The 24320-nt window shown below is 41.5% G+C and overlaps 6 protein-coding genes across 6 annotated transcripts; 4 read left to right on the top strand and 2 right to left on the bottom strand.

The window, feature by feature from the left end:
• Positions 1-581: 581 nt before the first annotated feature.
• Positions 582-3369, bottom strand: LOC131286117 (partitioning defective 6 homolog beta). The gene is made up of 5 exons (XM_058315005.1): positions 2759-3369; positions 2369-2594; positions 1409-1536; positions 1246-1343; positions 582-1152 (listed from the first exon to the last, which is right to left on the bottom strand). The coding sequence occupies exons 1-5, from the start codon at positions 2819-2821 to the stop codon at positions 723-725; spliced, it is 945 nt and encodes a 314-aa protein (XP_058170988.1). The 5' UTR covers positions 2822-3369; the 3' UTR covers positions 582-722.
• A 900-nt stretch (positions 3370-4269) lies between these two features.
• Positions 4270-6182, top strand: LOC131286193 (serine/arginine-rich splicing factor 1A). The gene is made up of 4 exons (XM_058315115.1): positions 4270-4518; positions 4603-4972; positions 5043-5110; positions 5182-6182. Exons 1-4 carry the CDS (start codon positions 4352-4354, stop codon positions 5270-5272), a joined length of 696 nt encoding a protein of 231 aa, XP_058171098.1. The 5' UTR covers positions 4270-4351; the 3' UTR covers positions 5273-6182.
• A 1957-nt stretch (positions 6183-8139) lies between these two features.
• LOC131287753 (peroxisome assembly protein 12-A) lies at positions 8140-9405 on the top strand. The gene is made up of 4 exons (XM_058316835.1): positions 8140-8265; positions 8324-8817; positions 8879-9100; positions 9164-9405. The coding sequence occupies exons 1-4, from the start codon at positions 8146-8148 to the stop codon at positions 9279-9281; spliced, it is 954 nt and encodes a 317-aa protein (XP_058172818.1). The 5' UTR covers positions 8140-8145; the 3' UTR covers positions 9282-9405.
• A 464-nt stretch (positions 9406-9869) lies between these two features.
• LOC131286776 (COP9 signalosome complex subunit 5) lies at positions 9870-11042 on the top strand. Its single transcript, XM_058315775.1, has 2 exons — positions 9870-10504; positions 10579-11042. The coding sequence occupies exons 1-2, from the start codon at positions 9946-9948 to the stop codon at positions 11034-11036; spliced, it is 1017 nt and encodes a 338-aa protein (XP_058171758.1). The 5' UTR covers positions 9870-9945; the 3' UTR covers positions 11037-11042.
• Positions 11043-12690: 1648 nt separating this feature from the next.
• LOC131285275 (caspase Dronc-like) lies at positions 12691-20073 on the bottom strand. Its single transcript, XM_058314128.1, has 8 exons — positions 19908-20073; positions 19233-19820; positions 18925-19154; positions 18445-18823; positions 14434-14476; positions 13473-13690; positions 13161-13390; positions 12691-13072 (listed from the first exon to the last, which is right to left on the bottom strand). The coding sequence occupies exons 1-8, from the start codon at positions 20037-20039 to the stop codon at positions 12691-12693; spliced, it is 2202 nt and encodes a 733-aa protein (XP_058170111.1). The 5' UTR covers positions 20040-20073.
• A 2620-nt stretch (positions 20074-22693) lies between these two features.
• On the top strand, positions 22694-24031 carry LOC131284018 (probable RNA 3'-terminal phosphate cyclase-like protein). The gene is made up of 2 exons (XM_058312872.1): positions 22694-23559; positions 23628-24031. Exons 1-2 carry the CDS (start codon positions 22750-22752, stop codon positions 23979-23981), a joined length of 1164 nt encoding a protein of 387 aa, XP_058168855.1. The 5' UTR covers positions 22694-22749; the 3' UTR covers positions 23982-24031.
• The last annotated feature ends 289 nt before the right edge of the window (positions 24032-24320 follow it).

Here is a 24320-nt window from a genome sequence, read left to right as displayed (position 1 = left end):
CCATAAACTGACTACCAATCGACCTCAATCAACGTCCTCAAACAAAAAACACAAACTTCGTTCTGTTCCTTCGTTTGCGCACAAAAATCTGTTTCCCGTAAATGGAATGGAAAGGCACGGTTAGAGAATACTATTGACGACATCGATAATATACCGTTTAAAAACATTCGCCCCGCTCTGTGGCTGACCTTTTATTTGTTTTTGTTTATCACAATCGAGGATCGATCTATGTCGTGAGCCTGGAAGCGGGCTATAAAAACTGACCCGATGTTCCTCCTGAGCAACTTTTGCATTGTTTATCTAATTGAACCTTTTTCAAATGTTTGAATCTTGGTTTGGAATGTTCATTTATGTTAACAGTGGTGTCACACCGTGTCTTTTAAGCTTATGGTTTGAGTTGTGGGAAACTCGGTTCTATTAATTGTGGTTGCTGTGTTTGCTGGTTTGCTTATTCCAGCAAATAAAACAAAATTTTCAAAAAATGTGGGCAGACTTTCGACATCCGTGAGTAGGATAACTGCCAGGCACTTGCACTTGCACCGGACGCTCAAAAGATAACTTTCCCGCATCTAGACAGAGACGCATCTAAACAGAATACTACATGGAATCATTACAATCAAGCCGTCACTAGCGGATCCTTCTTCCCGTCGATGACACACTCTTCCAGCCCGGTAGATAACGAGGAGATGATTATGATGGTCGTCCCCGACTAACCCCACCACTTACAAATGCAGTACCCCGTCCTTTTGCGAGATGAGATTACTTTCCTCGAGCGTAACCGGTTCTATCAGGTCCACCACCTCGTCCTGGTCGTCCTGATCATTGTCATCCGAACCGGTCGTCTGCTGCGACTGGTGCGAACCGCCGGACAGTTGACTATTGCGCGAGAACGAACCCCGCCGCGGTGGAGCGAGAGTTCGCTGGTTGGCAGGCTTTACGGTGATGATGAGATTGGAGCTGTTGGCCACCATCATGTCCGTCACCTGATCAAGCGTTTTCCCCAGCACCTCGATACCGTTCACTTCCAGAACTTCGTCGTTGACCGCCAGGAGACCGGTACTTTCCGCCAGGCCACCTGGTACGAGACGAGAAATAAATATGCCCGGTAGCTTTTCCAACCCGTTCGCCGTCACTCGCACCGAAGTGCCATCCCTGTTGGGGAGAGGTAAAGAACAGAAGAGCCACCGTTAGCCACCGATCGGTTGAGGCTATTGAAACACAACACATTTTGCAACACAAATTTACCGAATGTAAAATCCTAATGGCTTGTCGCTGCCATGCTTCAGTAACCGGACTCGTCGACATGTTTCGGGGACAATATCCACATCGATGATAGCGGATACCTGAAGTTCCAATCGAAATTAATTAACAGTCGTTATATTTTGAAGTTGCTAGTAAACAAACTTACCTGTCGAAAATCATGCGGATTTGATATTGCTAATCCTTTCGGTTTTACCGGAGTTTGTCCAAGAATACTGCTGATGAGATTTCTCGGCCTGATGGTCCCATAACCCGTTCGCTCCTCCAGACTATCACCTTTTAAATAAGTTAGTTAGTTTAGAAATCATTTCAGTACATAAGTTTTGATTGATTAAATTCGATTGAGTATAAATGAAATCGTAGCGCTTCCGTTGAAAGATTAAAATAAAGAAATATCTCTACGTTGCCACCCAATATTTGCGGAAAGTCATATATTCTTTTGAACGACCCGGGAGGGCAATTTCAAACGCCTTTAACATATTAATGCATTTAAAGCTTCAGAATACAAAAACTTCTTATAGTCCAACTTCAACTAGCCCCAAATGTTTTCACTTGAAAAATTAATGAACTATCCATCATCGAAACCTCTCTTACTTGAAATTATTTAAATAGTGTTAGGCGAAGATCGCAATCGGAAACGGGCGAAAACTAATTAAGACAAATAGTAGCGGGATTGCGCGGGAAGCAGCGGGTTCAAGCGGGTACCGCGAAACACATTTCGATTAACGATCCACCGACAATCCAACCTCGATGCGAGCTGAGCCAGACATACAAAAGTGTGCGTAAAAGATGTACCGCGAAGGCGAACGATACTGATAATCACACACCCCCGCCCGTCCTAGTTCCATCCAGGTTGCGGCCAATCAATCAACTTCCATTATCCATTATATGCTAACACTAACGGTGCACTTGCCGTAAATGGAACGGCATACTGGGCCTCACGGGACGAGACCGTATGAATCATTCGTAGAGACACTTACGACATCCCCTATGGGTGAACTGTGTTTCTTATCCACTAGCAACGCTCGAACGATACAACTGCTCTTCCGGAGCACTTCAGATAGCAACTGCATACGGGAAAGGGGTTTTATTATCGTCGTGATCCTACCTTTTTTCTGAATGATCACCCGCAGCAATGGACGTGCCGTAGTGAGCGCTCTGCCAAAGTTATCGTCGTTGTTGATTGGCAGTAGATCATTATCCCGCGGGTCGATGTAGGAAACCAGCAGCTGGGACCGATCCAGTTTATGTAGCCGCTCGATTAGCGACTGAAACTCCTCGAAGGAATGCTGTTCGGAGCGTTTGACGGACCATCGTCGGAATTCAGCATCAAACTGCAGCAAGATGCGCACGTTGTTTTTTATCAATCCCACAGCGGATGGAATTGTATAGATGAGAAAAACCCAATAAATATGCAGTTTTAGATCCAACGTTAAGGAAACGTAGTACGCACTGCGAACCTGAGTGAAATTTTGGGGTAAAAGTACAACTATCTTACCTTTGACTTAATTTCTACACGATCACTGTCGAGCTTAGGGTGAGCTGTTTTGCTTTTAGACATTTTTCACTTGCATCTAATCATTTAACTTGCGGAATAATAATTAAAAATGTACACTGCAACACTGCACTCGTGGGACAATGCGAAGCGATGCCTTGGGGTGATGTGTAACGATTTTCGTGCCAAGCCGATGCACTTGTTTGTGGGTTGCTGCGTTACGTGCTTCACAGTAAGAAATTTCCACAGGAATAGTATAAAATCCCACTTTACACTTCAGCAATCTGGCCCCAGTGTCGCGAGGTTGAAAATGGTGCAAAACGGATTGGTTTCAGGGAAAATTTCTTTTTCCGAATTCACACAAACGTGGAATAAACAGGTAGTTTAGTTATTCACAATCATCGGAGCACAGAACGTAGCTTATTTTTTGGGCCTGAATATAGAGTACACAAACGGAGACGTATCACAGAATGCTCTTCAAACGGCTGGCGACATAACGCGAACGGAGGCGGATAGCTAGCAGTGTATGGACAGCAAAAAATAACAAACGGAAAACAAATTCCTCGCCGATGAGAAATACAAACGCACTACAATTCTTGCTTCATTACACACGACCCCTCGGTAGGAGTTTATCGGTATGTAAAATCGAAGAAACGGGAATGAAAAAATGTGACAGTCTAGCTAGTTCGTTAGCGGTCATGTTTATCATTGATAGTTGAGTACTGCGTACGTTCCGATAATCTTGAAAATGGAACTAAATTTGAATTGAATTAAGTGTTCAGTTTATGCGTTTTCCTTGAAATCCGATTTTTTCATTTAAGTTTACTAAATAGCAAGGACTGCCATGATTCTCATTCTAAACTATAGGTAACACTTGATTAATTATACAAATTATACAAAGTTGAATAGTTTTAAAACCCAAACCGGTGGAACCGGTCCAGCGAACTTTAAATACATTGGCATTCCTTTGTGACGTCATGGAATCGCAAGGAACGCAGCCAAGGAAGATCTAGATCTAGCATCTAGGTGTTATTAGCAAGCAAACTAATTACACTGCACGTCGCTGGCATTTTAAAAGGTGCAAAGTCATAATATATATGCTTGCCGATGAAATGCGTTCCGTTCACAAGGTTCTACGTTTATTCGAAATTTCCCAAACCAATGTTTGTGTTATGATCAGGATTTGTCAATAGAAGAGTCATGGAGTTATGTCACATAATTAGTCCAATTGAATGCGGATCGGATTGGACTTGTTTATTCAAATACATTCTGTTGTAAAGTTGCAATATTCTTTATTCCTTCGCAACTCAATCATATGTTGACGCTCAGTGTTAAAAATATGTCAAGGAAAACCTAGATAGCTGAAATTTTAGATTAGATGGATAATTTATATATAAAAAAACAATTAGAACCGGCAGTCGGTTTTTGAAACATGCATTCCAATGAACGGATTGAACTTATGTATGGGTTCCAAGGAATCGACCCCTCTATAGCAAACAAAATCTGCAAAATAGTATCGACAAGGCGTTCTTTGTGAAAACTTAGCAGGTTTCTTCGCGGTACACCGATAATTCAGAAAAAATTGTCTATTTAAACATGTCGCATGGCCGTAATGAATGCCGAATCTATGTTGGAAATCTGCCCCCGGATATTAGGACCAAGGATATACAGGATTTGTTTTATAAGTTTGGAAAGGTATCATTCGTGGATCTGAAAAATCGCCGTGGTCCGCCATTTGCTTTCGTCGAGTTTGAGGACGCCCGGTAACGATGTTAATCTCTATAACAAACGCTTAATGTGCAGGTGTCTTTTTCCTAATTCGTGTACAATACAAAATTCGTCTTCAGCGATGCCGACGATGCCGTAAAAGCCCGTGATGGTTACGATTATGATGGGTATCGATTGCGCGTCGAATTTCCCCGCGGTGGTGGCCCGGGAAGCTATCGTGGAAGCCGGCAAAGTAATAGCGACCGCAGCAGTCGTGGTGACCGCGGTAACCGAGGTCCCCCAGCTCGCCGGTCGCAGTTTCGGGTGCTGGTATCCGCACTGCCCTCTTCTGGGTCCTGGCAGGACCTGAAGGATCATATGCGCGAAGCCGGTGACGTTTGCTTTGCCGATGTGTATAAGGACGGCACGGGTGTTGTAGAATTCTTGCGTCACGAAGATATGAAGTATGCCATTAAAAAACTTGACGATTCCCGATTCCGCTCGCACGAGGTAAGCTGCTACATCAATATTTATTTAGACCGCGGTACCAATCTAACGATGGTCGATGCATTATGTTTAGGGGGAAGTTGGCTACATTCGCGTACGAGAAGATTCTGGAAATGACGATAAGCGGGACTACAGAGATAGGTAGGATGTCATTAATGCTCAACTAATGCGGGAACAGTAAATAATTGAAAACATTATTATCATTTCAATAGATCCTATTCTCCACGTAGACGAAGGGGGACACCAACCTACTCGCCTGTCCAGCGCAGTGTTTCCCGATCGCGGTCTCGGTCCTACAACTAAACCAACGATCGCATAGTTTGCTGCAGAAAGGAACCTAAAGTAATTGAATGTTTCTCCTACCTCTATCCCTCTTACTTTCATGCCAATGTGCATTGGACTCCCCCCAGAGAATACAGTACATTCCGCGGGAATGTCCACGTTTCACAATGTTGGCCTTTAGTTTTACAACTGTAACTGCATTGCGTTTTACGAAAACATTTCCGACTCGTCCGGGTGTGTTTTTGTGGCATGCTTGCCCCTTGTGCATTCATAACTATTAGGGTAAGCAAAGTGGCATATGATTAAGATGGTAATAGCGTAGAACAGGTTTTGTTTTTAACAACATGCTTTTAAAACTAAACAGGAGCATGCCATTCAACCGGATACGACAAGAAGAGCGTTTAAAAGCACATACATTTTTGCTACAACAACATGTATTATCCCGTAAAGAACAAGCTATAACAAGCTTCTGGTGGAGTAGGCAAGCAATACACAATAATAATTCAGGGATGAAGTAATGATCATATGAGGCAAACAATGGAGGTAAATTGTTCAGCAACTGTCGGCAATAATATGTGTGTTTTACATTTCATCATTTTAACTTCCTAGTTTAGATTTCGTCTGGACTTAAAAGTAAATTCTTCACACGACTTCAATTCACTAGTTCACACTTTGACTGAACAGACCAAAAAAAGAGAACAAAAATTGCAAACTAAATTCACCCACCGCCAGAGGACAATAATGGGTGATAGCTCTAGTTTCTTCACATTTATCAGCGATGATGTAGAATAACACAGTATCATAAGCTTATCCTAATACCATGCAGTGATGGTATGAAACTAAAAGTTAAATTTTATTCTTTTTTCTGACAGGGTCAAAAGGATTAATAGGATGAAGGATGTATTAAATTTAAGGATGCAACAGAGGATTTTGTTCGTGCGGACTCTATGCGAATTCAGTAGAAGAAGTGCCATTCCGTCTTGTGAAGTGTGTCAGCATGTTGGGCTTCTAGCTACGCCCCTTTGCACCTTTGTCGCGTACCCCACAATTAAGCGGGTTGAGCGAATCGTTTGACTAGTCAAAAACGTAATATGTTTTTCTATATTTCAATCTCAGGCAAATCGGATTATTGTCTGTTTTGCCCATATTATGCTTCTTTTTCTGGTTCTATTGTTGGACTTCTTTGCCAGATGTATTGATTTCCTTTTCCTATGGCCCATGCACATGTGCAACACATCGCTATATTCAATTGATAGTGATTTATTTCGGTTTCCCACGAGCGAATGGTTATTTCGTCGTGAGCTAAAATTTTGCCCGATTGTAATATGCGGGAACGCTCGATTCAGTCAACGTGCATCATATCCTGGATGGATTTAGAGCATTTCTTAGCTAGAGACACTGGCCACATTGGGGAGCCCATTTGGATGCAGGACTTTCTATTGCTCAAAGGTAAATGCATGTTACTGATTTGCTAATGGATGCTCCCATATCGTTGTTGCAAGCTCTGGCTATTCGTCGCTCACCGTGTACGTATGGTGAACGACTTAATAACTACTTTCCCTTAGCAGCGTAGCAGCACGGGCAGCTGTCCATCTGTTGTTGGATAACTGACTAGGAATACGGAAGGACACCCTGGATGGATTTTGCGACGTGTTTCTGCACCGTCGTCAGGATCCGTACTTCTTTTTCGTACGTCTTTAGGAGGCAAACAGGTTTACGAACCAATTGGTGTGTTCAGGACGCCGAGGGACTGGAAGGATTGCACAAGGAAGGAAAGATATTAGGACGCGAAAGAACACGAAATGGATTCGGTTGTGAGCAAAGGATCCCTGGATCGTCGATGGAAAAGGAACTGTCATACACCCTTTTTATCGCTGGACAACGTGGGACTTGGATTCTGTTAGAATGTAGAATTGTTCGCGATGCTCAGGATCATCGAAAAGAATATGGAGTCTTTTGGCAGATACCTCTGTTTGTATCTTCACTCCAGTTGGATGGTACACTTATGGAAGGTTGTTCCGCTGTGCTGGCGCTCCTCGTCCTGCAGCGGAAAACGCAGGATTACAAAAACAGCACACATACACACACACACACACATACACAGAAACTCCTTGGCTTGTAGCTGGGATCATCGTTGGAAGTGGAATGTGCATTCGGGTAAAAACAAATCAATTTCTTTTTTATTAACAAGTTTTACCTTCCCCCTAGTAATTAACAACATTTCTAAACCTATTTTATACTGTCGTGGCGTACTGCTGGAATATTTTGCTGTACATTTTCACATCCACAGCCTTCTTTTCGACAAGCAAGTCCAATTGGATCAACTTTTGTGCTGTGCCTCTTGTCACGAATCGTTCTACTGACCCTCTTTTTTCTCCAATATCGTCAGCATGCTCAATAATCTTAATCCTATGTCCAATTCGTTCTACCTGTCCCCTCTCGTACAACCATAGCTCTAGCACATTTTTAACAGGATGCGGTAACAAAACATGTTTAGGACAAACCATAATGGTGCGGAGAATGAACCGAAAATAGGTTTTAATCTGGATACCGGCGGGGTCGCCAAGCGTTTCATGGAAAATGTCATATAAGTATGATGAAGATCGTAAGTAAACGTTTACTACGGATTCGCGCTTAAATATTAAGGCTTAAAACAAAATATCAGCTGATAATTACAAATCGAAAAGCAACAACAATAAACTAAACACGTTTGAGTGGTGGTTACTGCAATAAACATACAGTGAAATATGGTTTTAATCAAATAAAATTAATTTTTATTACCGAACCATGATGACACACGCGGGATAATTTCAAGATTTCTTTCTTTTTTTCTGTTTTTGAAAAAGTACCTGAATGGGACTGACAGCTGATTATGTTGAATGTAAACATTGACGATGGCGGCTAAAGGTGCGCATATTACACAAAATATAGAAGTAAAACCGTCTCTGTTCGAGGTTTTAGCGGCGGATTCGCTAAACACTACGTTTTATCCAGCTATAAAACGCGTCGTCAATGTGAGTGAATTAAAAGTTTCAACTAGATTTCAATGCAATCTTCATGTATTTCACTTAGTTTTTAGCAACCTCGAAACCGGCAATCTTTGGTGGACTTGTGCGGTACTACGATGAATTTTATACGCTGTTCAATGGTCTTGTACAAGGATACTACCTTAATCGGTACGGTGGCTCGCTGGCAGAAGTATTCTACGGGCTCACGAGGGTATCTGCGAGGAGTAAATCTTTTAACGTGCAGGAACGAAATTGGTCTTTTGCCGTGCTTGTGGTGCTTCCGTATGTGTTGAGCAAAATGGAAGCAATGTGCAACCGTTGGAAGGAGGATTATGAAGCTGGAAAGCAGATTTCCATTGAACGGAGACTCCTGTTTCGCATGGTTCCATTTGTAAAGGCTTTCTATGAAAGTGTGAAGCTAATCCACTACGTTTCCTACCTGTCTAATGCAACCGAAACACATTCGCCAACATTGCGCATTCTTCGGCTAGGCTTGACTTATCTCTCGGAGGAAGAGGAAAGCTGGTCATTCAAAGATATCTTCCAAGGAAAGATAAGGTATGTAGCGTACTAAAACCTTACGACATATAGCAACCCAATGGTATGGATAATTTTTCAGGGTTGCTACGATGCTTAGCACTGCCCTTCTGCGGTGGTTGGAGCTATCCGCGTTTTTCCTGCAATTCATTGAATGGTGGCAGACGGAAGCTAACATCGGAGACTTATCGAAGTTACCAATCCCTGACGCCCCCAGCCTGGATACCAATGCCTCCAAGTATGCAAATGTTTGCCCCATTTGTTTGCAAAAACATATCATTCCTACAGCGATCTCTGTTTCAGGGTAACATTACGTTGTAAGCGTCTTATTTACTTACGAAGCAATAATGCTTTAATACTCTTTCAGGTACGTTTACTGCTATCGGTGTATAGTAAATCACCTACAAAAGGAAAGCAGATGCCCAGTCACTAAATATCCTGCTACAATTAATGACCTTATCGGAATATACACCAATGATGATTAATGGTTGATAAGTTTCATTGAATTTGATTGTAAATGTAGGTAATTATTTTGGGTTTTTGTGGTTAACTTATTGGCAAACAAATAAAAAGTGAAGACTGACGAACACTAGCGATATTTTTACAGCTAACAGCGTACTCAAATTTTATAAATGGATTGTGCTTTTCAATGTGGAATAAAATGTTCGTTTTCATGGTGACTACTACGTTGCTAAAATACTAAAAAAGAACGTTGCGTTCAGATTGATTGAAGCAGCTTCGAAGTTATCTAGATCAGTATTGATCATCCCAACGGGCAAAGGAACCGTGCAAAGTGGATCAACAGACAAAGAACATTAAGAATATCGGCAGTGCTGCCGCTGATGACCATACTCCACTCCATACGCACGAAAACTATTGAGAAGTATTCAAAATTTCAACTTACAAAAAAAAAAAAAAAACAGTAACAGTAGAACTTACAGTACAACAAGCATACACGAATTACAAGCGTTCCGTAAACACAAAGTCAGACCTAGCTAAATGAGCTGTCAGCGTTTAACGTTGGGAGGAACTTAGTAGGTGCGATTACTAGCACCCATCTCTAGTGACGGAATAACAGGAAAAGTCATCAACAAATTCGTCTGCAGATAAAAAGCATTATTTTCGGTTAAAAAATTCGTAGCAGGAAACATGGATACCGCTAGGAAAACATGGGAAATGGAGAATAACATCGTAACACTCCCAGCAAGTGACGAAATCTTCCGCTACGATGCAGAGCAGCAGCAACGCATCCTGACTGCTCGTCCTTGGGAGAAGGATCCGCACTTCTTCAAAGATATTAAAATTTCCGCTCTGGCACTGCTCAAAATGGTAATGCACTCGCGTTCCGGCGGCGCACTCGAAGTCATGGGTCTGCTGCTCGGAAAGGTGGAGGAAGACACCATGGTAGTAATGGATGCATTCGCTCTGCCGGTAGAAGGAACCGAAACTCGTGTCAATGCACAGTCGCAGGCATACGAGTACATGACGGCTTACATCGAATCGGCCAAAGAGGTTGGCCGGTGCGAGAATGCCATCGGCTGGTACCACAGTCATCCGGGATACGGGTGTTGGTTGTCCGGTATTGATGTCAATACTCAGATGTTGAATCAAAACTACCAGGAACCGTTTGTGGCGATCGTCGTCGATCCCGTCAGAACCGTGTCAGCCGGTAAAGTGTGTCTTGGTGCATTCCGTACTTATCCGAAAGGTGAGACCCGCGGTAGAAACTACCAGAATTAAAGCTCAGTAACAATAAATACATGTTCGATATTTCTTTATCAGGATACAAGCCACCGAATGAGGAACCGTCAGAGTATCAGACCATACCATTGAACAAAATTGAAGATTTCGGAGTACACTGCAAGCAGTACTATCAGCTTGATGTAACCTACTTTAAATCTGCTCTCGATCGGAAGCTGCTGGACTCGTTGTGGAACAAGTACTGGATGAATACACTCGGCAGTTCGGGGTTGCTGAGCAATGCAGACTATACCACCGGGCAGATTTTGGATCTTTCAGAAAAGCTCGAGCTAAGTGAGGCCAGTCTCGGCCGGGGCCAGTTCATTTCTAGTGGTACTGTCGACCCTAGTGAGAAGCGTACGGAGGATAAGCTATCGAAAGCCACCCGTGACTGTAGCCGTGCTTCGATTGAACTGATCCATGGCCTAATGGCACAAATTGCCAAACACAAACTGTTCAATACTGTAAACACCGGAGCCGTCGAAAACGCAAATAAATAATTTTTCTTCCAAATAGATTTTGCTCAATGCGGAATCCGGATTCATAGAGGTAAGCGATTTTTTCTTGTAATTAAATTCCATAATTACCGACAATTTGGCATTTGTAATGGCTTAGATCATGAACAAGGATTGTTTAGCCCGCTTCCAGGTTGATTTGATTAAAAGTTAATAGTAAGAAGACAAAAGTCGGAAAAATCCAGTGTTCTATTGTAACGAGGCGGTTGTCCGGTCGAGATCGAAGGATTCCCGAGCTAGTTCGTCGTCGTCCGTCACGCGAGAATCTTCGCCAGGATTCGGAGGTCTGTCGGTTTTGGTATCAACGTGTATCGTCCGGGCCGTGACTTGCCGGCGTCAGGCAAATCGGGAACCCAGTCCGTAGCGTGACGTGCTGCTGAAGGAGAGCAATCCCAGCGAGTTCTCCTTAACTCTTTTTGGACGAGGAGTTTGGGAATTCTTTATTTAGCGGGAGAGGTCCGGAGGAGTAGGGATCGGGAAATTTTCGGATACGGGTCCTTTCCTCACAAGTGTCCTGGTGAAAATATGTGATTTATTCAAATTTTCGACCGCTTATATTCTAAAATGCTCCTTATCTTCCAATGAACGTAATCAAGATAGGGGATCTCGCTCTAACATACAAGATTTCCTGGTTCGATCCTTGTCACGGGATCTTCCATTCTACTTTTTCTTCGTGGAAAGCGCGACCTTTCATGGGCATCTGGATCTTATCTCGTGCCTGAGTTTTCCTTGCATCCCAATTTTTACGATCTTACTTGATCTCGCTTTCGTTCTTTCGCGTCGTTGCGTTGGTCCTTTCTAGCGTTTCGGTTTCTACGCATTTACAATCGCGCAACGCCAGCGCACATGCGTCGGCCGTAGCGCAATGTTTGTTGATCCCACGCATCGCCTAAATCGCGTCTGGATGTTCTCAATTTTTATGATTTGCTTCGATCATAAAAAGAAAAAATATGTCTCCGTTGCGACTTCTCTGTTTTGCCCTCACCTTTCTATGCCTCCAAGGAAGGATTCGACCTACATTCCTTCTTATTGCGTCGCACTTTAAAGTGGGTTTTCGACCACATTTTTTCCTATTTTCTTTCCACCGTAATTCGACTAAAGTGAAAACCCTATCACGAACGAAAAATATCGTCCGTTCGTAACACCTGTAATATAAACTACGTTATACATATTATACTGGTCCATGAATGTTAGGGCACCCTCTCGGCGGCGTGGGACTTTGCACGAGGGATCGGCCTGTCCACGTATTTATTGACAAATGCCTCCAATTAATCGAAAATAAACGCTAGACGGAAAATTAAACGATGGTTAAATAAACAAATCCGTATGCAATGCCAACTAATAAATGCTGTACGTAGCCCGTACTACTGTACTGAAAATGAAGTCAAGTATTAAAACTACTAAGTAGGAAACACCAAATACGTTGGTGGTCTAGGACTCCGGACCCGTCACGTAGGCGAAATACTGCCCGATGATCGTTGGTTCCCAACTAAGAGCAAATTCTTCATTGCTCATAAGTACTGACTTTCTACGTAAGCGAAGGGTGCTCGGGTAAAATGTGTATTCTTTAATATGTAGCCATTCATTCTTCAAGACGGTCGTTAACCTGAAGCTCTTTTTTTTTAAATCCAACCGCACATTAGGACCGTTCATCTTGTGCGAACTCGTAGTATCCGGGATTGAGAAACAGTTGATGGAAAAACCCCCATTGCTCGGTACAGATAGTCTGTAATTCTAATGCATTCGTGCGATTTGTAGCCGTAACTTTTCCAACAAGTTTCATCATTGTCTCCACATCCATTTCGTGGGCATACTCTGCCCAAACTTTGCACATACTCTCCACAAACCAAGATCCAGTGTTTGAATCGCGAAGTGCAGCAAATCCGGGCACTGTTGCGTAACACAACATCATATCGCAGAACGTGGGAATATTAACCGATACTGGATCACTAGCTTTAAGACGGGCGCCATCATGTTCAGTCGTTCTTGATAGATCAAAGCCAAAGTCCGCATCGTTCCCACTGGTGATGAAAAGAAAACATAACATACAAAACCCCAGTTCAATCTTCAAAAAAATCTTGTTCCTCTCGAAGGCATGTTTCGACTCACCGACAGACGGAGAAAAAGAAAAGTTTCGGTTTTCCGATCAGTTTAGTACAGTTTTTCGTGCTGAATTCTGCCAATATGTCCTGAACCGCCAGATGGGAACAGTCATGAAAAGCAATAAGGTCGCGGTTGGTCTTTTCCTCCCTTAAGCCATGCGAAAGAATGTAGAATACGAAACAATCGCACGATAAATAATTCGATGTCTTTAGCTGTGCCATCAATGCTTTATATTGCTGTGAAAAATATTTAAAAAATAAAAATCAGTCTGCTAATTAACATAAACAAAAGATGGGATTACTGTAAGAGTTTGCTTACCGCCTTCGTAAGGGTTTCATAGTAAAATACTTTAAATCCCAGTTGCTGAAAAAGGGAAATCAAGTTTTGTCCATCGATTTTCGCTCCTCTTCTTTCGGTATAGTCCTTGTTTACGAAGGATATTATGTTCACGATAAATGCAACTCCCCTATTTCGGCTCGTCATTGGATAGGTTGTTACCGATGGTTGTGTTTTTGTAGGTCCCCTTGAAAGCTTCACTACAAACGGTCGAGGAATATTTTCATGGACACGCAACTCGATCATCGTCGTATCATCTGAATCTGCTGGGTAGACCTGTTTCGGTTCACCTGTTAGACACCTGCAAAAAGATGCTAATCTTTTCATCTTAATGAAAGAAAGACAAACATTGACTGTATAAGTAGATTGATTACTGAGCATACATTATTTTTATCATCATAATACATTTGGGAGAAAACTATTGTTTTGGAGAGGTTGGTTGTTATTTTTCATTTGTTCATTACTTTTTACGGGGTTTTAAAACGAATACATTGGATATTGGCGTATAAGCGTAGATAATTAACATGGCGGTCAGCGAACTTTTGTTTAGAGATCAGATATTCTGCACTAACTATACACATCGGATCATCGGCTCATAATTCAAATCTCAGACCATTTGGGTGCATCTGTTTGGAAAGCACTTTGCACTTTGAAACTGTGGAATATTAATTTTAGATACAGGAAAGTTATTCTTAATTGCTATCCATACTTGAACATCGCCTGACTTTTCTCTAACCTCTTTTGTTTGAATCAGGATTTACCATGAACATAGATGATGTCCAGGTCTGATGCAATTTTTCGTGATGAACGTTGTCCTTTGCATCATACTTGCTTCCTTTCGATCTATTTTACTGTTTTCGTACCAATAATGGCCCTGAAGATCTGTTCAGGTGTTTCTGCTGAATAAAACAAGATGATCATATAAACAAAGTTGCGCACATACCCACAGACTTCAGACTTTTGAAACGCGCCACGTTGATCGCCGCCTAAAAATCGTTACACAATAATTTCCCTCAATACCTTAAATGCCTTTTACAAAGTGCAAACAAATGATAAAAAAATCTACCATTACATATTTTAGTGCATTGATAGATGAAGCGTTGTGCCTAAACTTTTTACAAGATATACTTATCGCAATGTGAACTCAAAAAAGTGTATCCAAATATATTTATCACGGTGTAGACATGGCTCCTCTTTTCAGCTTCTTCTCAAAGGTCTACTTGTTCATTAATGGCTCAACCTATAGTTGACTAATCCAAGGAAACATTTGAATGTTTGAGGAGCTGCCTATTCCGACATCGGGTGAGTCACCAAAACCTGTTCATCCCTGCCGTCTAAACGCGTCAGGGATGCATTAATTTATTCGAGGTTATGATTACTTGATATCTGAAGAGTAGCAGTAACCGTATCTTCCAATTTGACGCGTTCCTTGATATGCAGAACACTTTTACTGCCCCTTTGCTGTCTATTTGATTTTGATAACCTCCGGTTCAAACTCTTATTAACTTATTTTTAACGTCACTACACTGCACGTTGCTTATGCGATATTGTCGGTTGACTTACCACGAGCTCGGATCTTCACAGGTTCAACTCGCTAATTTCGTTTGATTTGCTTTTTACGAATTTTGGTCACTCACATACCGGCTCTACTTTCGTGGGATTTTCTTGTACCGAGTCAACTATTCTTTATGTAGTTTCGTATAGCACAACCATACAATTATTCGTATGTACAATCCACTTCAATGTGAACTGGCTGAGATGGCTTAAACTAAGCTAGAAGGAGTGAGTGTTCCGTGGTCACTTGTGGTGCACAAGATCTTTATTCTACGAGATGCCGGTTGGAAGTGCCAGTAGGTACAAGTTTCTGCGAAAGCTTCGGATGCAGAATACCAATCGTTTGATATAACCGGTTTAATCTTATGCGGATATCGCAGGTTTAGAAGTGCCTGTTTATAACTGTGCGAGACAAGCGGGGTCTTGTATTCATAGAAGCTCAAGTTTTGAAAATTCAAACCTATTTTATTGTTAGGTTTAAACGCTAGAATTTTTAGGGTACTGATTTTCTTTTTAAATTGGCTATACCAATACTGCAGTAGAAGGTTGGGGTATTCACTAATGCAAAATTTAAATTGAGAAGGAATTATTTATCAAATAATGTATGTTCCATCAACGGAATTTTCTTTGTATCCAAAATTGGTCAAACAATCATTTCAACTAACGTTCCTCGTTCTTAACGCCAACAGCCAATTCTGCTCAGAAAAGGCAGCCTGATTTTTTCGGCAAGTGATAAGTAAGAAGAAATAGGCGGAGAGCAGATCATTTTATCCCAACGTTCATTCGAAGCTGCGTCTGTTGATTAACTCATCGGTAAAGTTAAAATTAGGCTGGTGTCAGTGCTATATCGCACGATATTTTGTTGGTCGTCAGATTCGCAATGGCTAATAAGGCCACTAACAACTTGGTTAGCTATCGACATTTTTAATTTGCAATATTTGATTTTTAATTTATGTGTCCTTTATTTTTTCATCTCACATGTTAGAAAAAGAAACAATCTGAGAGAAACAATCGAGGGATACGGCGAGGAAAGCAGCCTAAAAGAATTCCAGTATGATCAGGATGAATACGTGGCCCTTACCGGATGTTACAATAAACACGAGAACGCTTGTATAAATTATGAATTTAATCTTCTAGAATTAATGAAAAGTATATTTTTATTTGCTAACCGCTAAGATCAGTGGTTGGGAACGAACTGAATTCCTATTCTCACAACTCTCCGTGGTCCAGTATTGCGTGGAGGTCCGCCGCGTCACCGTGTCATCTTTCGGTAACCCGCGCGTGGTCTGCGTTGTCATCAGTTTCCGCGCTGGACGGCGGTCGTTGCCTGTTACATTGCTTTGCGTATCTTATATATTCGGAACATATATGAACCGTTTAGACCACGCTGATCAGGTTAGATTATTGGTAAGACAGCTTGGACTTTTAATTTAAATGACCCACGTACAGCCAGTGAAGCCATTTCCAAAATTTGAATGCAAAGATTGATTCCGTTGTTTTTTCAAACCGGTGCATCAGACAAATTAGAACAGTATAGTTCCGCCAGTTAGGAAATCGGCTCATGATCGCCGAGGCTCACCACCTCGACGGCGTATTTTCGGATCCCAACCGAGACCGTACCCTCCTCTGTACGAGAGACCTGACTATCCAAGTACACAAAGGAAAAAGTCTAGTAAACTCTTGACGGGCACGCATCGCCAAAACTAAACTAAACGAACTACTTCTGGGACTGTCTTCACTTCACTTCACTAACTTCTTCACTGACCAGAAGATCATTATCGAGTGGAGGATTCACCCGAATGAAAGTCCGTAGACGAATGGAAGCTTCGTACTGAATAAAATCTTTGGCCTTTATTTATAGCAACAGTTATTTCTTTCGTTTTTAATTTTCATTTTGGGTTCCCACATTCCCACTAGTCTGTTCCGAAATTATTGTAAATTTTATGAAGAAAACAATACTGAATTTAATACTTTTGGTTGCCTGATTTTTTATCGACTTGCTCTATTTGTCTGTTTACTTAATTATGATTGATTAGATTAGTTAATATGATCATACACGTGTTCATCGTGATGAAACACGTACAATGCGGAGTAGGAAGCCATGCATTCTATTCTAGGATATGTGGTTTTGTTATCCTTTTGACCTTGATCTTAATATGTGAATTATTTGGTGCATGTCCATATGCACTCTAACTTGTGAGACTTAGCTCGTGGTGTGTGACCTAATTATAATTGAATTTATTATTTGTGAAACGCTACCTTGCAGCGTGTACACTTGAAACCGTTCGGGCTCGTGTTCCAAAAAATTTCTTAGAGCGTAAGAACTTGAAAACGTTGGGACTCGTATTCCTAAAAAAACTACATTGCTTCTTTAGAATTTTGTTTGTTTCCCCAATAGCATATCGCAATTCAATTGGGATTATTCGAGCATAAACTTGTCCTTGACCATCCATATCAGATTGCGTTTCGTGCACGTGCCTGTTTGATTTGTATTTTGCATACGTTGCACTTTGCAATCAGTATCGCATTATAAGTTCCATAAAAGTTTAATCCCTGTTGCGTAGAAGTTTTTAAAAGTTTCAAGCCTATGTTAATCTGTACAATCTTTTGGTAATTGCGCCTGAGGGTATGAGTGGTACAGCAAAATCATACTCACCACTATGGATAGCAGCATCCGGTAACCCTCTGCATATTTTAGGCATGTGCACATATTCGAATGCCAGCGATTAGTTCGTATGTATGCTATGTGACAATTGCGATGCTGGCGTGGAATTCTGATTGATGGGCACTGATTATGGACATATTTCAACTCTTATTCAGAATATCTTGAAAACCCTGGGGGAAATGTTGGCGTTCGTTTCCCGAACCGTGACAGATTTTTAAACTATAACCTGGGTACACCGGTTGTATCCGGTATTATACTTTTATCAAGTCGAAAAGGAATATACAAGTTTCCGATAAAAAGCGTGTGATATGTTTCGCTCTTAAAAGTATTACGTTGTACAGCATATTAAAGTGACACATTTCATGGCTTTATTATCGGTTGTTTTGTTGTCAAATGCTATTTTTATGTTGTTTTTGATTAAAACTTTAAGGCACTATTTGGACGACAAAAATCGTAAAAGTCATGTATAAAAAATACATAGTATATAATACTAAAATGTAGATCAACGTGCGTGGCTTTCCACGTCCACGATTGGATAAGTCTAGTGATTAAGACCGAAGACGGTCACTATAGCAAAAGAAAAACTAATGCTAAGATGTACTGTTTTTAGATCCATCTCTACAAGTGGCTGTTCCTATAAGTTGCACAACTATAAGCATATATTCATCACTCATCTCAACCTCTAACAGTCTGTTGTTGAGAAACCTAACCTGTAAACCTAATCATACATCAGGCAAGTTTATCTTGGGAGTCGGCGTAGTACCCAGGGTTGAGATACAGATGGTGGAAAAAGCCCCTTTGCTCGGTACTGATTGTCTGCAATTCTAATGCATTCGTTCGATTTGAAGCCGTATCTTTTCCCACCAGTTTCATCATTGTCTCCACATCCATTTCGTGTGCATGCTTTGCCCAAACTCTGCACATACTCTCCACAAACCAAGACCCAGTGCTTGGATCGCGAAGTGCAGCAAATCCGGGTACTGTTGCGTAACACAACAGCATGTCGCAGTACGTGGGGGTATTGATCGGTACCATTTCCCTACGATTTAACATAACACCGTCACGTTCAGTCATCCTTGCTAGACGATGGGAACCAAGGTCTGAATTTTCACCTCTGTAAATGAAAAAAAAATATATATATATATATATATATTTTACGGATGATTCAAAATTCTCTTCTAAGACTAAAACTTAATACTCTAGAAGGCATCTTACCGACAGACGGAGAAAAAGAATAATTTCGGTTTATCGATCAGTTTTTTACATTCCTGTGCACTGAATTCTACCAATATGTCCTGAATCCGCAGCAGGGAGGTGTCGTATAGAAAGATATAGTCGCTGTCTTTATCCTCGTGTCTTTTGCCGTGGGAAAGAATGTAAAATACGAAACAGTCGCACGGTAGATGGTTCGAAGACTTTAGCTTGGCAACCAATTCCTTATATTTCTGTAAAAAATATAAAATAATAGTTTTTCTGTCAAATGGCGAAAAGTATCGATTCGATTGCATCAAACATTTTCTTACCGCCAAAGTAACGTTTTCGTTGTAAAATACTTGAAATCCCAATTGTTGAAATAGGGATATTAAGTTCTTTCCGTCAACTGTTGCTCCCTTCCTTTCGGGGAGGGTATCGTTGACGAAGCTTATCATATTTAATATGAATGCAACGCCTTTGTTCCGGTTTGCCATTGGGTACGTTGTAACCCACGGCTGTGTTGATGGAGGTCCACTCGATTGCTTAACTATAAACGGCGGGGGAATTCTTTCATGTACACTTAACTCTGAGTTACTTCCTGTGACACGCTCGCTCGCTGCAGCTGCGTTGTTGTTCTCTTTGTTAGCAGATTCTTCCGAGCAACGGGTTGTAGCAAGTTCGACGGCTTCATTCGGGGTGACTGGGCGCACACGGTTTGGGTTAAGGGTTGAATTCATTTTAGCATCGTTTGATTCCATTCGGCGGAAGGGAGGCATGAATCCACGCTGCAACTCAGTATATGCTGGTGGGAATTGTCGTCGGCAAATGTCGAGCAGGATATCAAATGCCTTCGGGCCACGTTTGGTAATTTTTTCAAACAGCCTTTTGTGTCTAGTCTCCGCATCGGACTCGAGGCTCTGTCAGAATATATCAAAATCGAAAGTTACAGTTACACAACATAAAACAACATTACAACACTGTTAGGAGCAGTGTCTATATCTCACCTCAATCCTTAAAACCATATCGCGTGAAAGCATATTTCGTTGTATGCACTCATTGCACAAAGCTTCATAATTTGTACAATGGATTAATGCATCCATGCGGGAAATGATCGCTTCTCTATGCTTGTTTTCCATGTTGAAACTTTAAATATTCGTTCTTTACGTACAACCGTGACTCACAACACAAACTGCATGCAAATGCGAAAAACAAACGTGTTTACTTTCCGGTACCCTTCTGACACAACTAGTGTTGGTATAATCGAGATGAGGATGATTCGAAGAGAGTCAATCCCTTCATAGATTTGATTAGAACCTCGGAATGGATCCCATAAGATTTTATTCGTTTAATTAGCCACTTGACAACGATTCAATTTATTTACTTTTTCCACGTATCTCCAGCTATAAAAACAGCAATTAAGTAGCAATTGACATTTTTGATAGACCTCCCATGTATGTATATGTATCCTCCCGTACAGGTATTATTATGATGTTAACAACCCTGTTGTTTCTATTCGTTGCGGCTATTGCAATGAGCTTACTGTTCCAGAACGCTCATATACTTTTTCGGATTTCGCTTTCCGTCAAGCGGACATGTTTCACCATAGCTTGGAGCTGTTCTTCCGTCTTTCGACAAAATCTGTGTTACGCCTTGGACCGTGGCCGGAACCAGAATTCTTCAAGAAGGTTTCAACTTGTGAGTGATGAAATACTTCCTCATCAGCTGAGTTCGGCAAGCATAGTTTCTGGTTATTTGTCAAGATGCTGTGATATATGACATTGTTTGAATCATTTAACACTTTGACGTCCGCACAATTCACGGTATCACAACACTTTACGACCGGCGCGCTTGCACTAGTTCCTCCGTATCTGGTCGCCCTGTTTGATCATTCTTCTTCATTCTTTTTTTCGAATTTACATACGAACAGCAACGTGCCCTGTGAAATTTGTTTACTTTCCTTTTGATATTTGTTTACATCTAGTTTTCTGTGACGCGTGTCATGTGACAGCGTTGACAGTACACCAAAGTGATGTGAGCGGATGCAAACTGAAACGGAGCCATTGCATCTATATATGTACCCGGCCGTCAGAGTGTTAAGTCAATCAATTCAACAAATTCCATACGGGTTGGGATTCAGATTTGGAGATCCCGATCTCAGACAGACGGGTAGAGCACGGACTACGATCGCATAAAATCCGTTCGACGGTTCGGTGAAAAATGAACTCTGTGCGTTTATACCTTATATGTTCAAAGATTCCTTTGAAGCCTCCAGCTTCGTTTATACCTAAGGCGCTCAAGTGTTTCCGTGAATTGGATGATTGACGGGTACAGCACGGACTACGATCGGATAAAATCCGTTTTGGGGTCCGCGACAGCCGAGCGGTAGCGCCGGTTAGAAAATCGGCCCATGAGCGCCGGGGCTCACCACCTCGACGGCGTGGGTTCGAATCCAAACCGAGACCGGACCCTCCCCTGTACGAGAGGAGTGACTATCCACGTACAACAGGGAAACAAGTCTCGTAAGCCCTTAACGGGCAGGCATGACCAAGAGGTCGTTACGCCAAGAAGAAGAAGAAGAAGAAAATCCGTTCGAATCGAGTTGTCAAAGGTCACTCACGGAGAAAAGCGCGGGCAAATCTGGTTGCCAAGTTTCACTCACCTCCTCTCAAATGTGTTCATTTTACCTGCCATTTTGAATATGAACGAAATGAACTCTTTTCGCAAATCCGTTCGTTCCCGTTTGTATGGGAAGAAATCCGCGAGGTTTTATGCCGCGGATTCTCAACGAATTCGTACATTTGAGGGTTCTTATTAAAAAAAAGAGTGTTAATTGCTTTTCTGAGGATCCTATTTGTAATTTTTTATGAGTTTATCATCATTTTGTATAATTATTTAAATGATTACCAACGACTTCGTTTGAAAAGAAACAATCATTCAATTCACGGAAACACTTGAGCGCCTTAGGTATAAACGAAGCTGGAGGCTTCAAAGGAATCTTTGAACATATAAGGTATAAACGCACAGAGTTCATTTTTCACCGAACCGTCGAACGGATTTTATGCGATCGTAGTCCGTGCTCTACCCGTGTTTCTTTTCAAACGAAGTCGTTGGTAATCATTTAAATAATTATACAAAATAATGATAAACTCATAAAAAATTACAAATAGGATCCTCAGAAAAGCAATTAACACTCTTTTTTTAATAAGAACCCTCAAATGTACGAATTCGTTGAGAATCCGCGGCATAAAACCTCGCGGATTTCTTCCCATACAAACGGGAACGAACGGATTTGCGAAAAGAGTTCATTTCGTTCATATTCAAAATGGCAGGTAAAATGAACACATTTGAGAGGAGGTGAGTGAAACTTGGCAACCAGATTTGCCCGCGCTTTTCAACGTGAGTGACCTTTGACAACTCGATTCGAACGGATTTTATCCGATCGTAGTCCGTGCTGTACCCGAGAATCTTTAGATTCAAATCCCTGGAGGGATTTAATTTGTGCACCACTAGTCACAACATAGAACAATATTGAACGTCAATATAGTACCGTGTTGCCAAAACTAGATTTTAGTCACTTAATAATTTCATAAAGGCCAAAGAGCTAATGTAGAGAGCTTTTATATTGCACTTAAAAAGCTTTTTTACAGAACTTTTAAATTTGATCAAACACTTTTCATAAATTCAATGAATAATGCGGAGTTCTATGGTGTTCGCTTATTTTTTTAAGCCACTGTAAATGCTGTCAAAAGTTATTATATCAAACAAAACAGAAACTGTCAATTGCCGAGGTAACATCAAAACGTGCTTGCTATTTAATTATTTTGTTTCATTTCACGAGAATCAAAAATGACCTGTGCTGGTAAAGAAGGCAGTTTTCTCATTTACAATGGTAGTAACTTTTTAAAACAACGGCTTATTCTTTCCACACTGAGTGGAAAACCGATAGCAGTGCGAGAAATACGTACGCTAGATGAAAACAATCCCGGCCTGCGGGAGTATGAAACGAACCTGCTGCAACTGTTGGACAAGATTACAAACGGATCGCGCACCAGAGTGGATAGCAGCGGACAATCGTTTACCTATCAACCTGGTCTACTGTTCGGCGGGACCATACACCACGATTGTAGCACTGACCGTGGAATAGGCTACTTTTTGGACGTGCTGGTCGCTCTTGGTCCATTTTGTAAAAAGCTGCTACATGTAACACTTACCGGAGTCACGAATAGCAAGGAAAGTCCATCTGTGGACCACATTAAAGCCTCGGCACTGCCCACTCTGAAACGTTTCCTGCTAGTTGATGATGGTCTCGAGCTGAGCGTTCAAAAGCGTGGCATGATGCCGAACGGAGGAGGGGAGGTCACATTTCGGTGTCCGGTGCGTAAATCACTCAAAGCCATTCAGTGCACTAAACAGTCGATGGTAAAGCGGATCCGTGGAACAGCCTATTGTTGCAAGGTTAGTCCGGCAATGGCAAATCGAGCCGTTGAGCACGCGAAAGGAGTGATGCTTAATTTTCTTCCGGATGTCTACATAAACACCGACCAGCACAAAGGCAAGCGGTCAGGCAATAGTCCAGGGTATGGCATAAATTTGGTTGCCGAAACTACTGACGGTACTATGTTTTCTGCCGAGGCACTATGCAAAACCATGGAAGAGGTAATTATTTTTTTTATAAAAATCTCTAATTATCAATTCACTCTGTATAAATTGTTTCATCATTTTAGGAGGGCAATCCGTCGATACCAGAAGATTTGGGGCGGAGTGCGGGAATACGATTGCTGGATGAGATTTATCGAGGAGGCTGTGTGGATTCCACGTTCCAGTGGTTGGCCGCCCTATACATGGCACTGGCGCAGAAGGATGTGTCGAAATTTCTTATAGGGCCGTTATCTCAATACACCGTCTACTTTTTGCAACATTTGAGAGAGTTTTTCGCCATAACGTTCAAACTAGAGAATGCAAATGGCGATGACGATGAGGTTGATGAGCAGGACGAGGATAAACTGTCCGGTTCGAACAAAGTAATGCTGACGTGCGTTGGAATCGGTTACAGTAACTTTAGCAAGCGTGCTAATTAACTATTTCGAAGGATCAATAAATTTATGAAAGTATGTCGAAAGCTTTTGAATGCTTGTATGTATCTCTTAGTTATTTGTTCAGATTAGAGGCTTGAATCAGTTGTCATATATTTATTCAAGTTTAAATTATGAAAGCGCTGTTTTATGATTCAAAACCATTTGACTCACTTGTTTTGAATTTTTTTACCTTTTAATTTTCGCGTGTTAAACCGGTTTTAGAAATCATGTTTACCAAATCGAACAAACTGAACGAAGTCACATCGTTGACCTTGCAGGGAATTGTTGTTATTTTTTTTGCAACAGTGTCGTGTTTTTGGCAGAAGTGCAGCGGCTTCATTT

This window comes from Anopheles ziemanni, chromosome 3, assembly GCF_943734765.1.
Source record: "Anopheles ziemanni chromosome 3, idAnoZiCoDA_A2_x.2, whole genome shotgun sequence".
Lineage (NCBI taxonomy): Eukaryota > Metazoa > Arthropoda > Insecta > Diptera > Culicidae > Anopheles > Anopheles ziemanni.
Note: the sequence above shows the minus strand (reverse complement) of the source record. Positions and strands in the feature narration are given on the sequence as shown.

Bases quoted from the DNA above. Each gene is read 5' to 3' on its own strand.
- LOC131286117 (XM_058315005.1), bottom strand. From the start codon at position 2,821: ATGTCTAAAAGCAAAACAGCTCACCCTAAGCTCGACAGTGATCGTGTA. The intron at 1,537-2,368 runs GTAGGATCACGA...CTTATTTAAAAG, and splicing joins GGTGATCATTCAGAAAAAAG to GTGATAGTCTGGAGGAGCGA. The intron at 1,153-1,245 runs GTAAATTTGTGT...TCTCCCCAACAG, and splicing joins CCATTAGGATTTTACATTCG to GGATGGCACTTCGGTGCGAG.
- LOC131286193 (XM_058315115.1), top strand. From the start codon at position 4,352: ATGTCGCATGGCCGTAATGAATGCCGAATCTATGTTGGAAATCTGCCC. The intron at 4,973-5,042 runs GTAAGCTGCTAC...CATTATGTTTAG, and splicing joins CCCGATTCCGCTCGCACGAG to GGGGAAGTTGGCTACATTCG. The intron at 5,111-5,181 runs GTAGGATGTCAT...TCATTTCAATAG, and splicing joins AAGCGGGACTACAGAGATAG to ATCCTATTCTCCACGTAGAC.
- LOC131287753 (XM_058316835.1), top strand. From the start codon at position 8,146: ATGGCGGCTAAAGGTGCGCATATTACACAAAATATAGAAGTAAAACCG. The intron at 8,266-8,323 runs GTGAGTGAATTA...TATTTCACTTAG, and splicing joins CTATAAAACGCGTCGTCAAT to TTTTTAGCAACCTCGAAACC. The intron at 8,818-8,878 runs GTATGTAGCGTA...ATAATTTTTCAG, and splicing joins ATCTTCCAAGGAAAGATAAG to GGTTGCTACGATGCTTAGCA.
- LOC131286776 (XM_058315775.1), top strand. From the start codon at position 9,946: ATGGATACCGCTAGGAAAACATGGGAAATGGAGAATAACATCGTAACA. The intron at 10,505-10,578 runs GTGAGACCCGCG...TTTCTTTATCAG, and splicing joins ATTCCGTACTTATCCGAAAG to GATACAAGCCACCGAATGAG.
- LOC131285275 (XM_058314128.1), bottom strand. From the start codon at position 20,039: ATGGAAAACAAGCATAGAGAAGCGATCATTTCCCGCATGGATGCATTA. The intron at 18,824-18,924 runs GTAAGATGCCTT...TTTCATTTACAG, and splicing joins TTCTTTTTCTCCGTCTGTCG to AGGTGAAAATTCAGACCTTG. The intron at 13,073-13,160 runs GTGAGTCGAAAC...TTTCATCACCAG, and splicing joins TTCTTTTTCTCCGTCTGTCG to TGGGAACGATGCGGACTTTG.
- LOC131284018 (XM_058312872.1), top strand. From the start codon at position 22,750: ATGACCTGTGCTGGTAAAGAAGGCAGTTTTCTCATTTACAATGGTAGT. The intron at 23,560-23,627 runs GTAATTATTTTT...TCATCATTTTAG, and splicing joins TATGCAAAACCATGGAAGAG to GAGGGCAATCCGTCGATACC.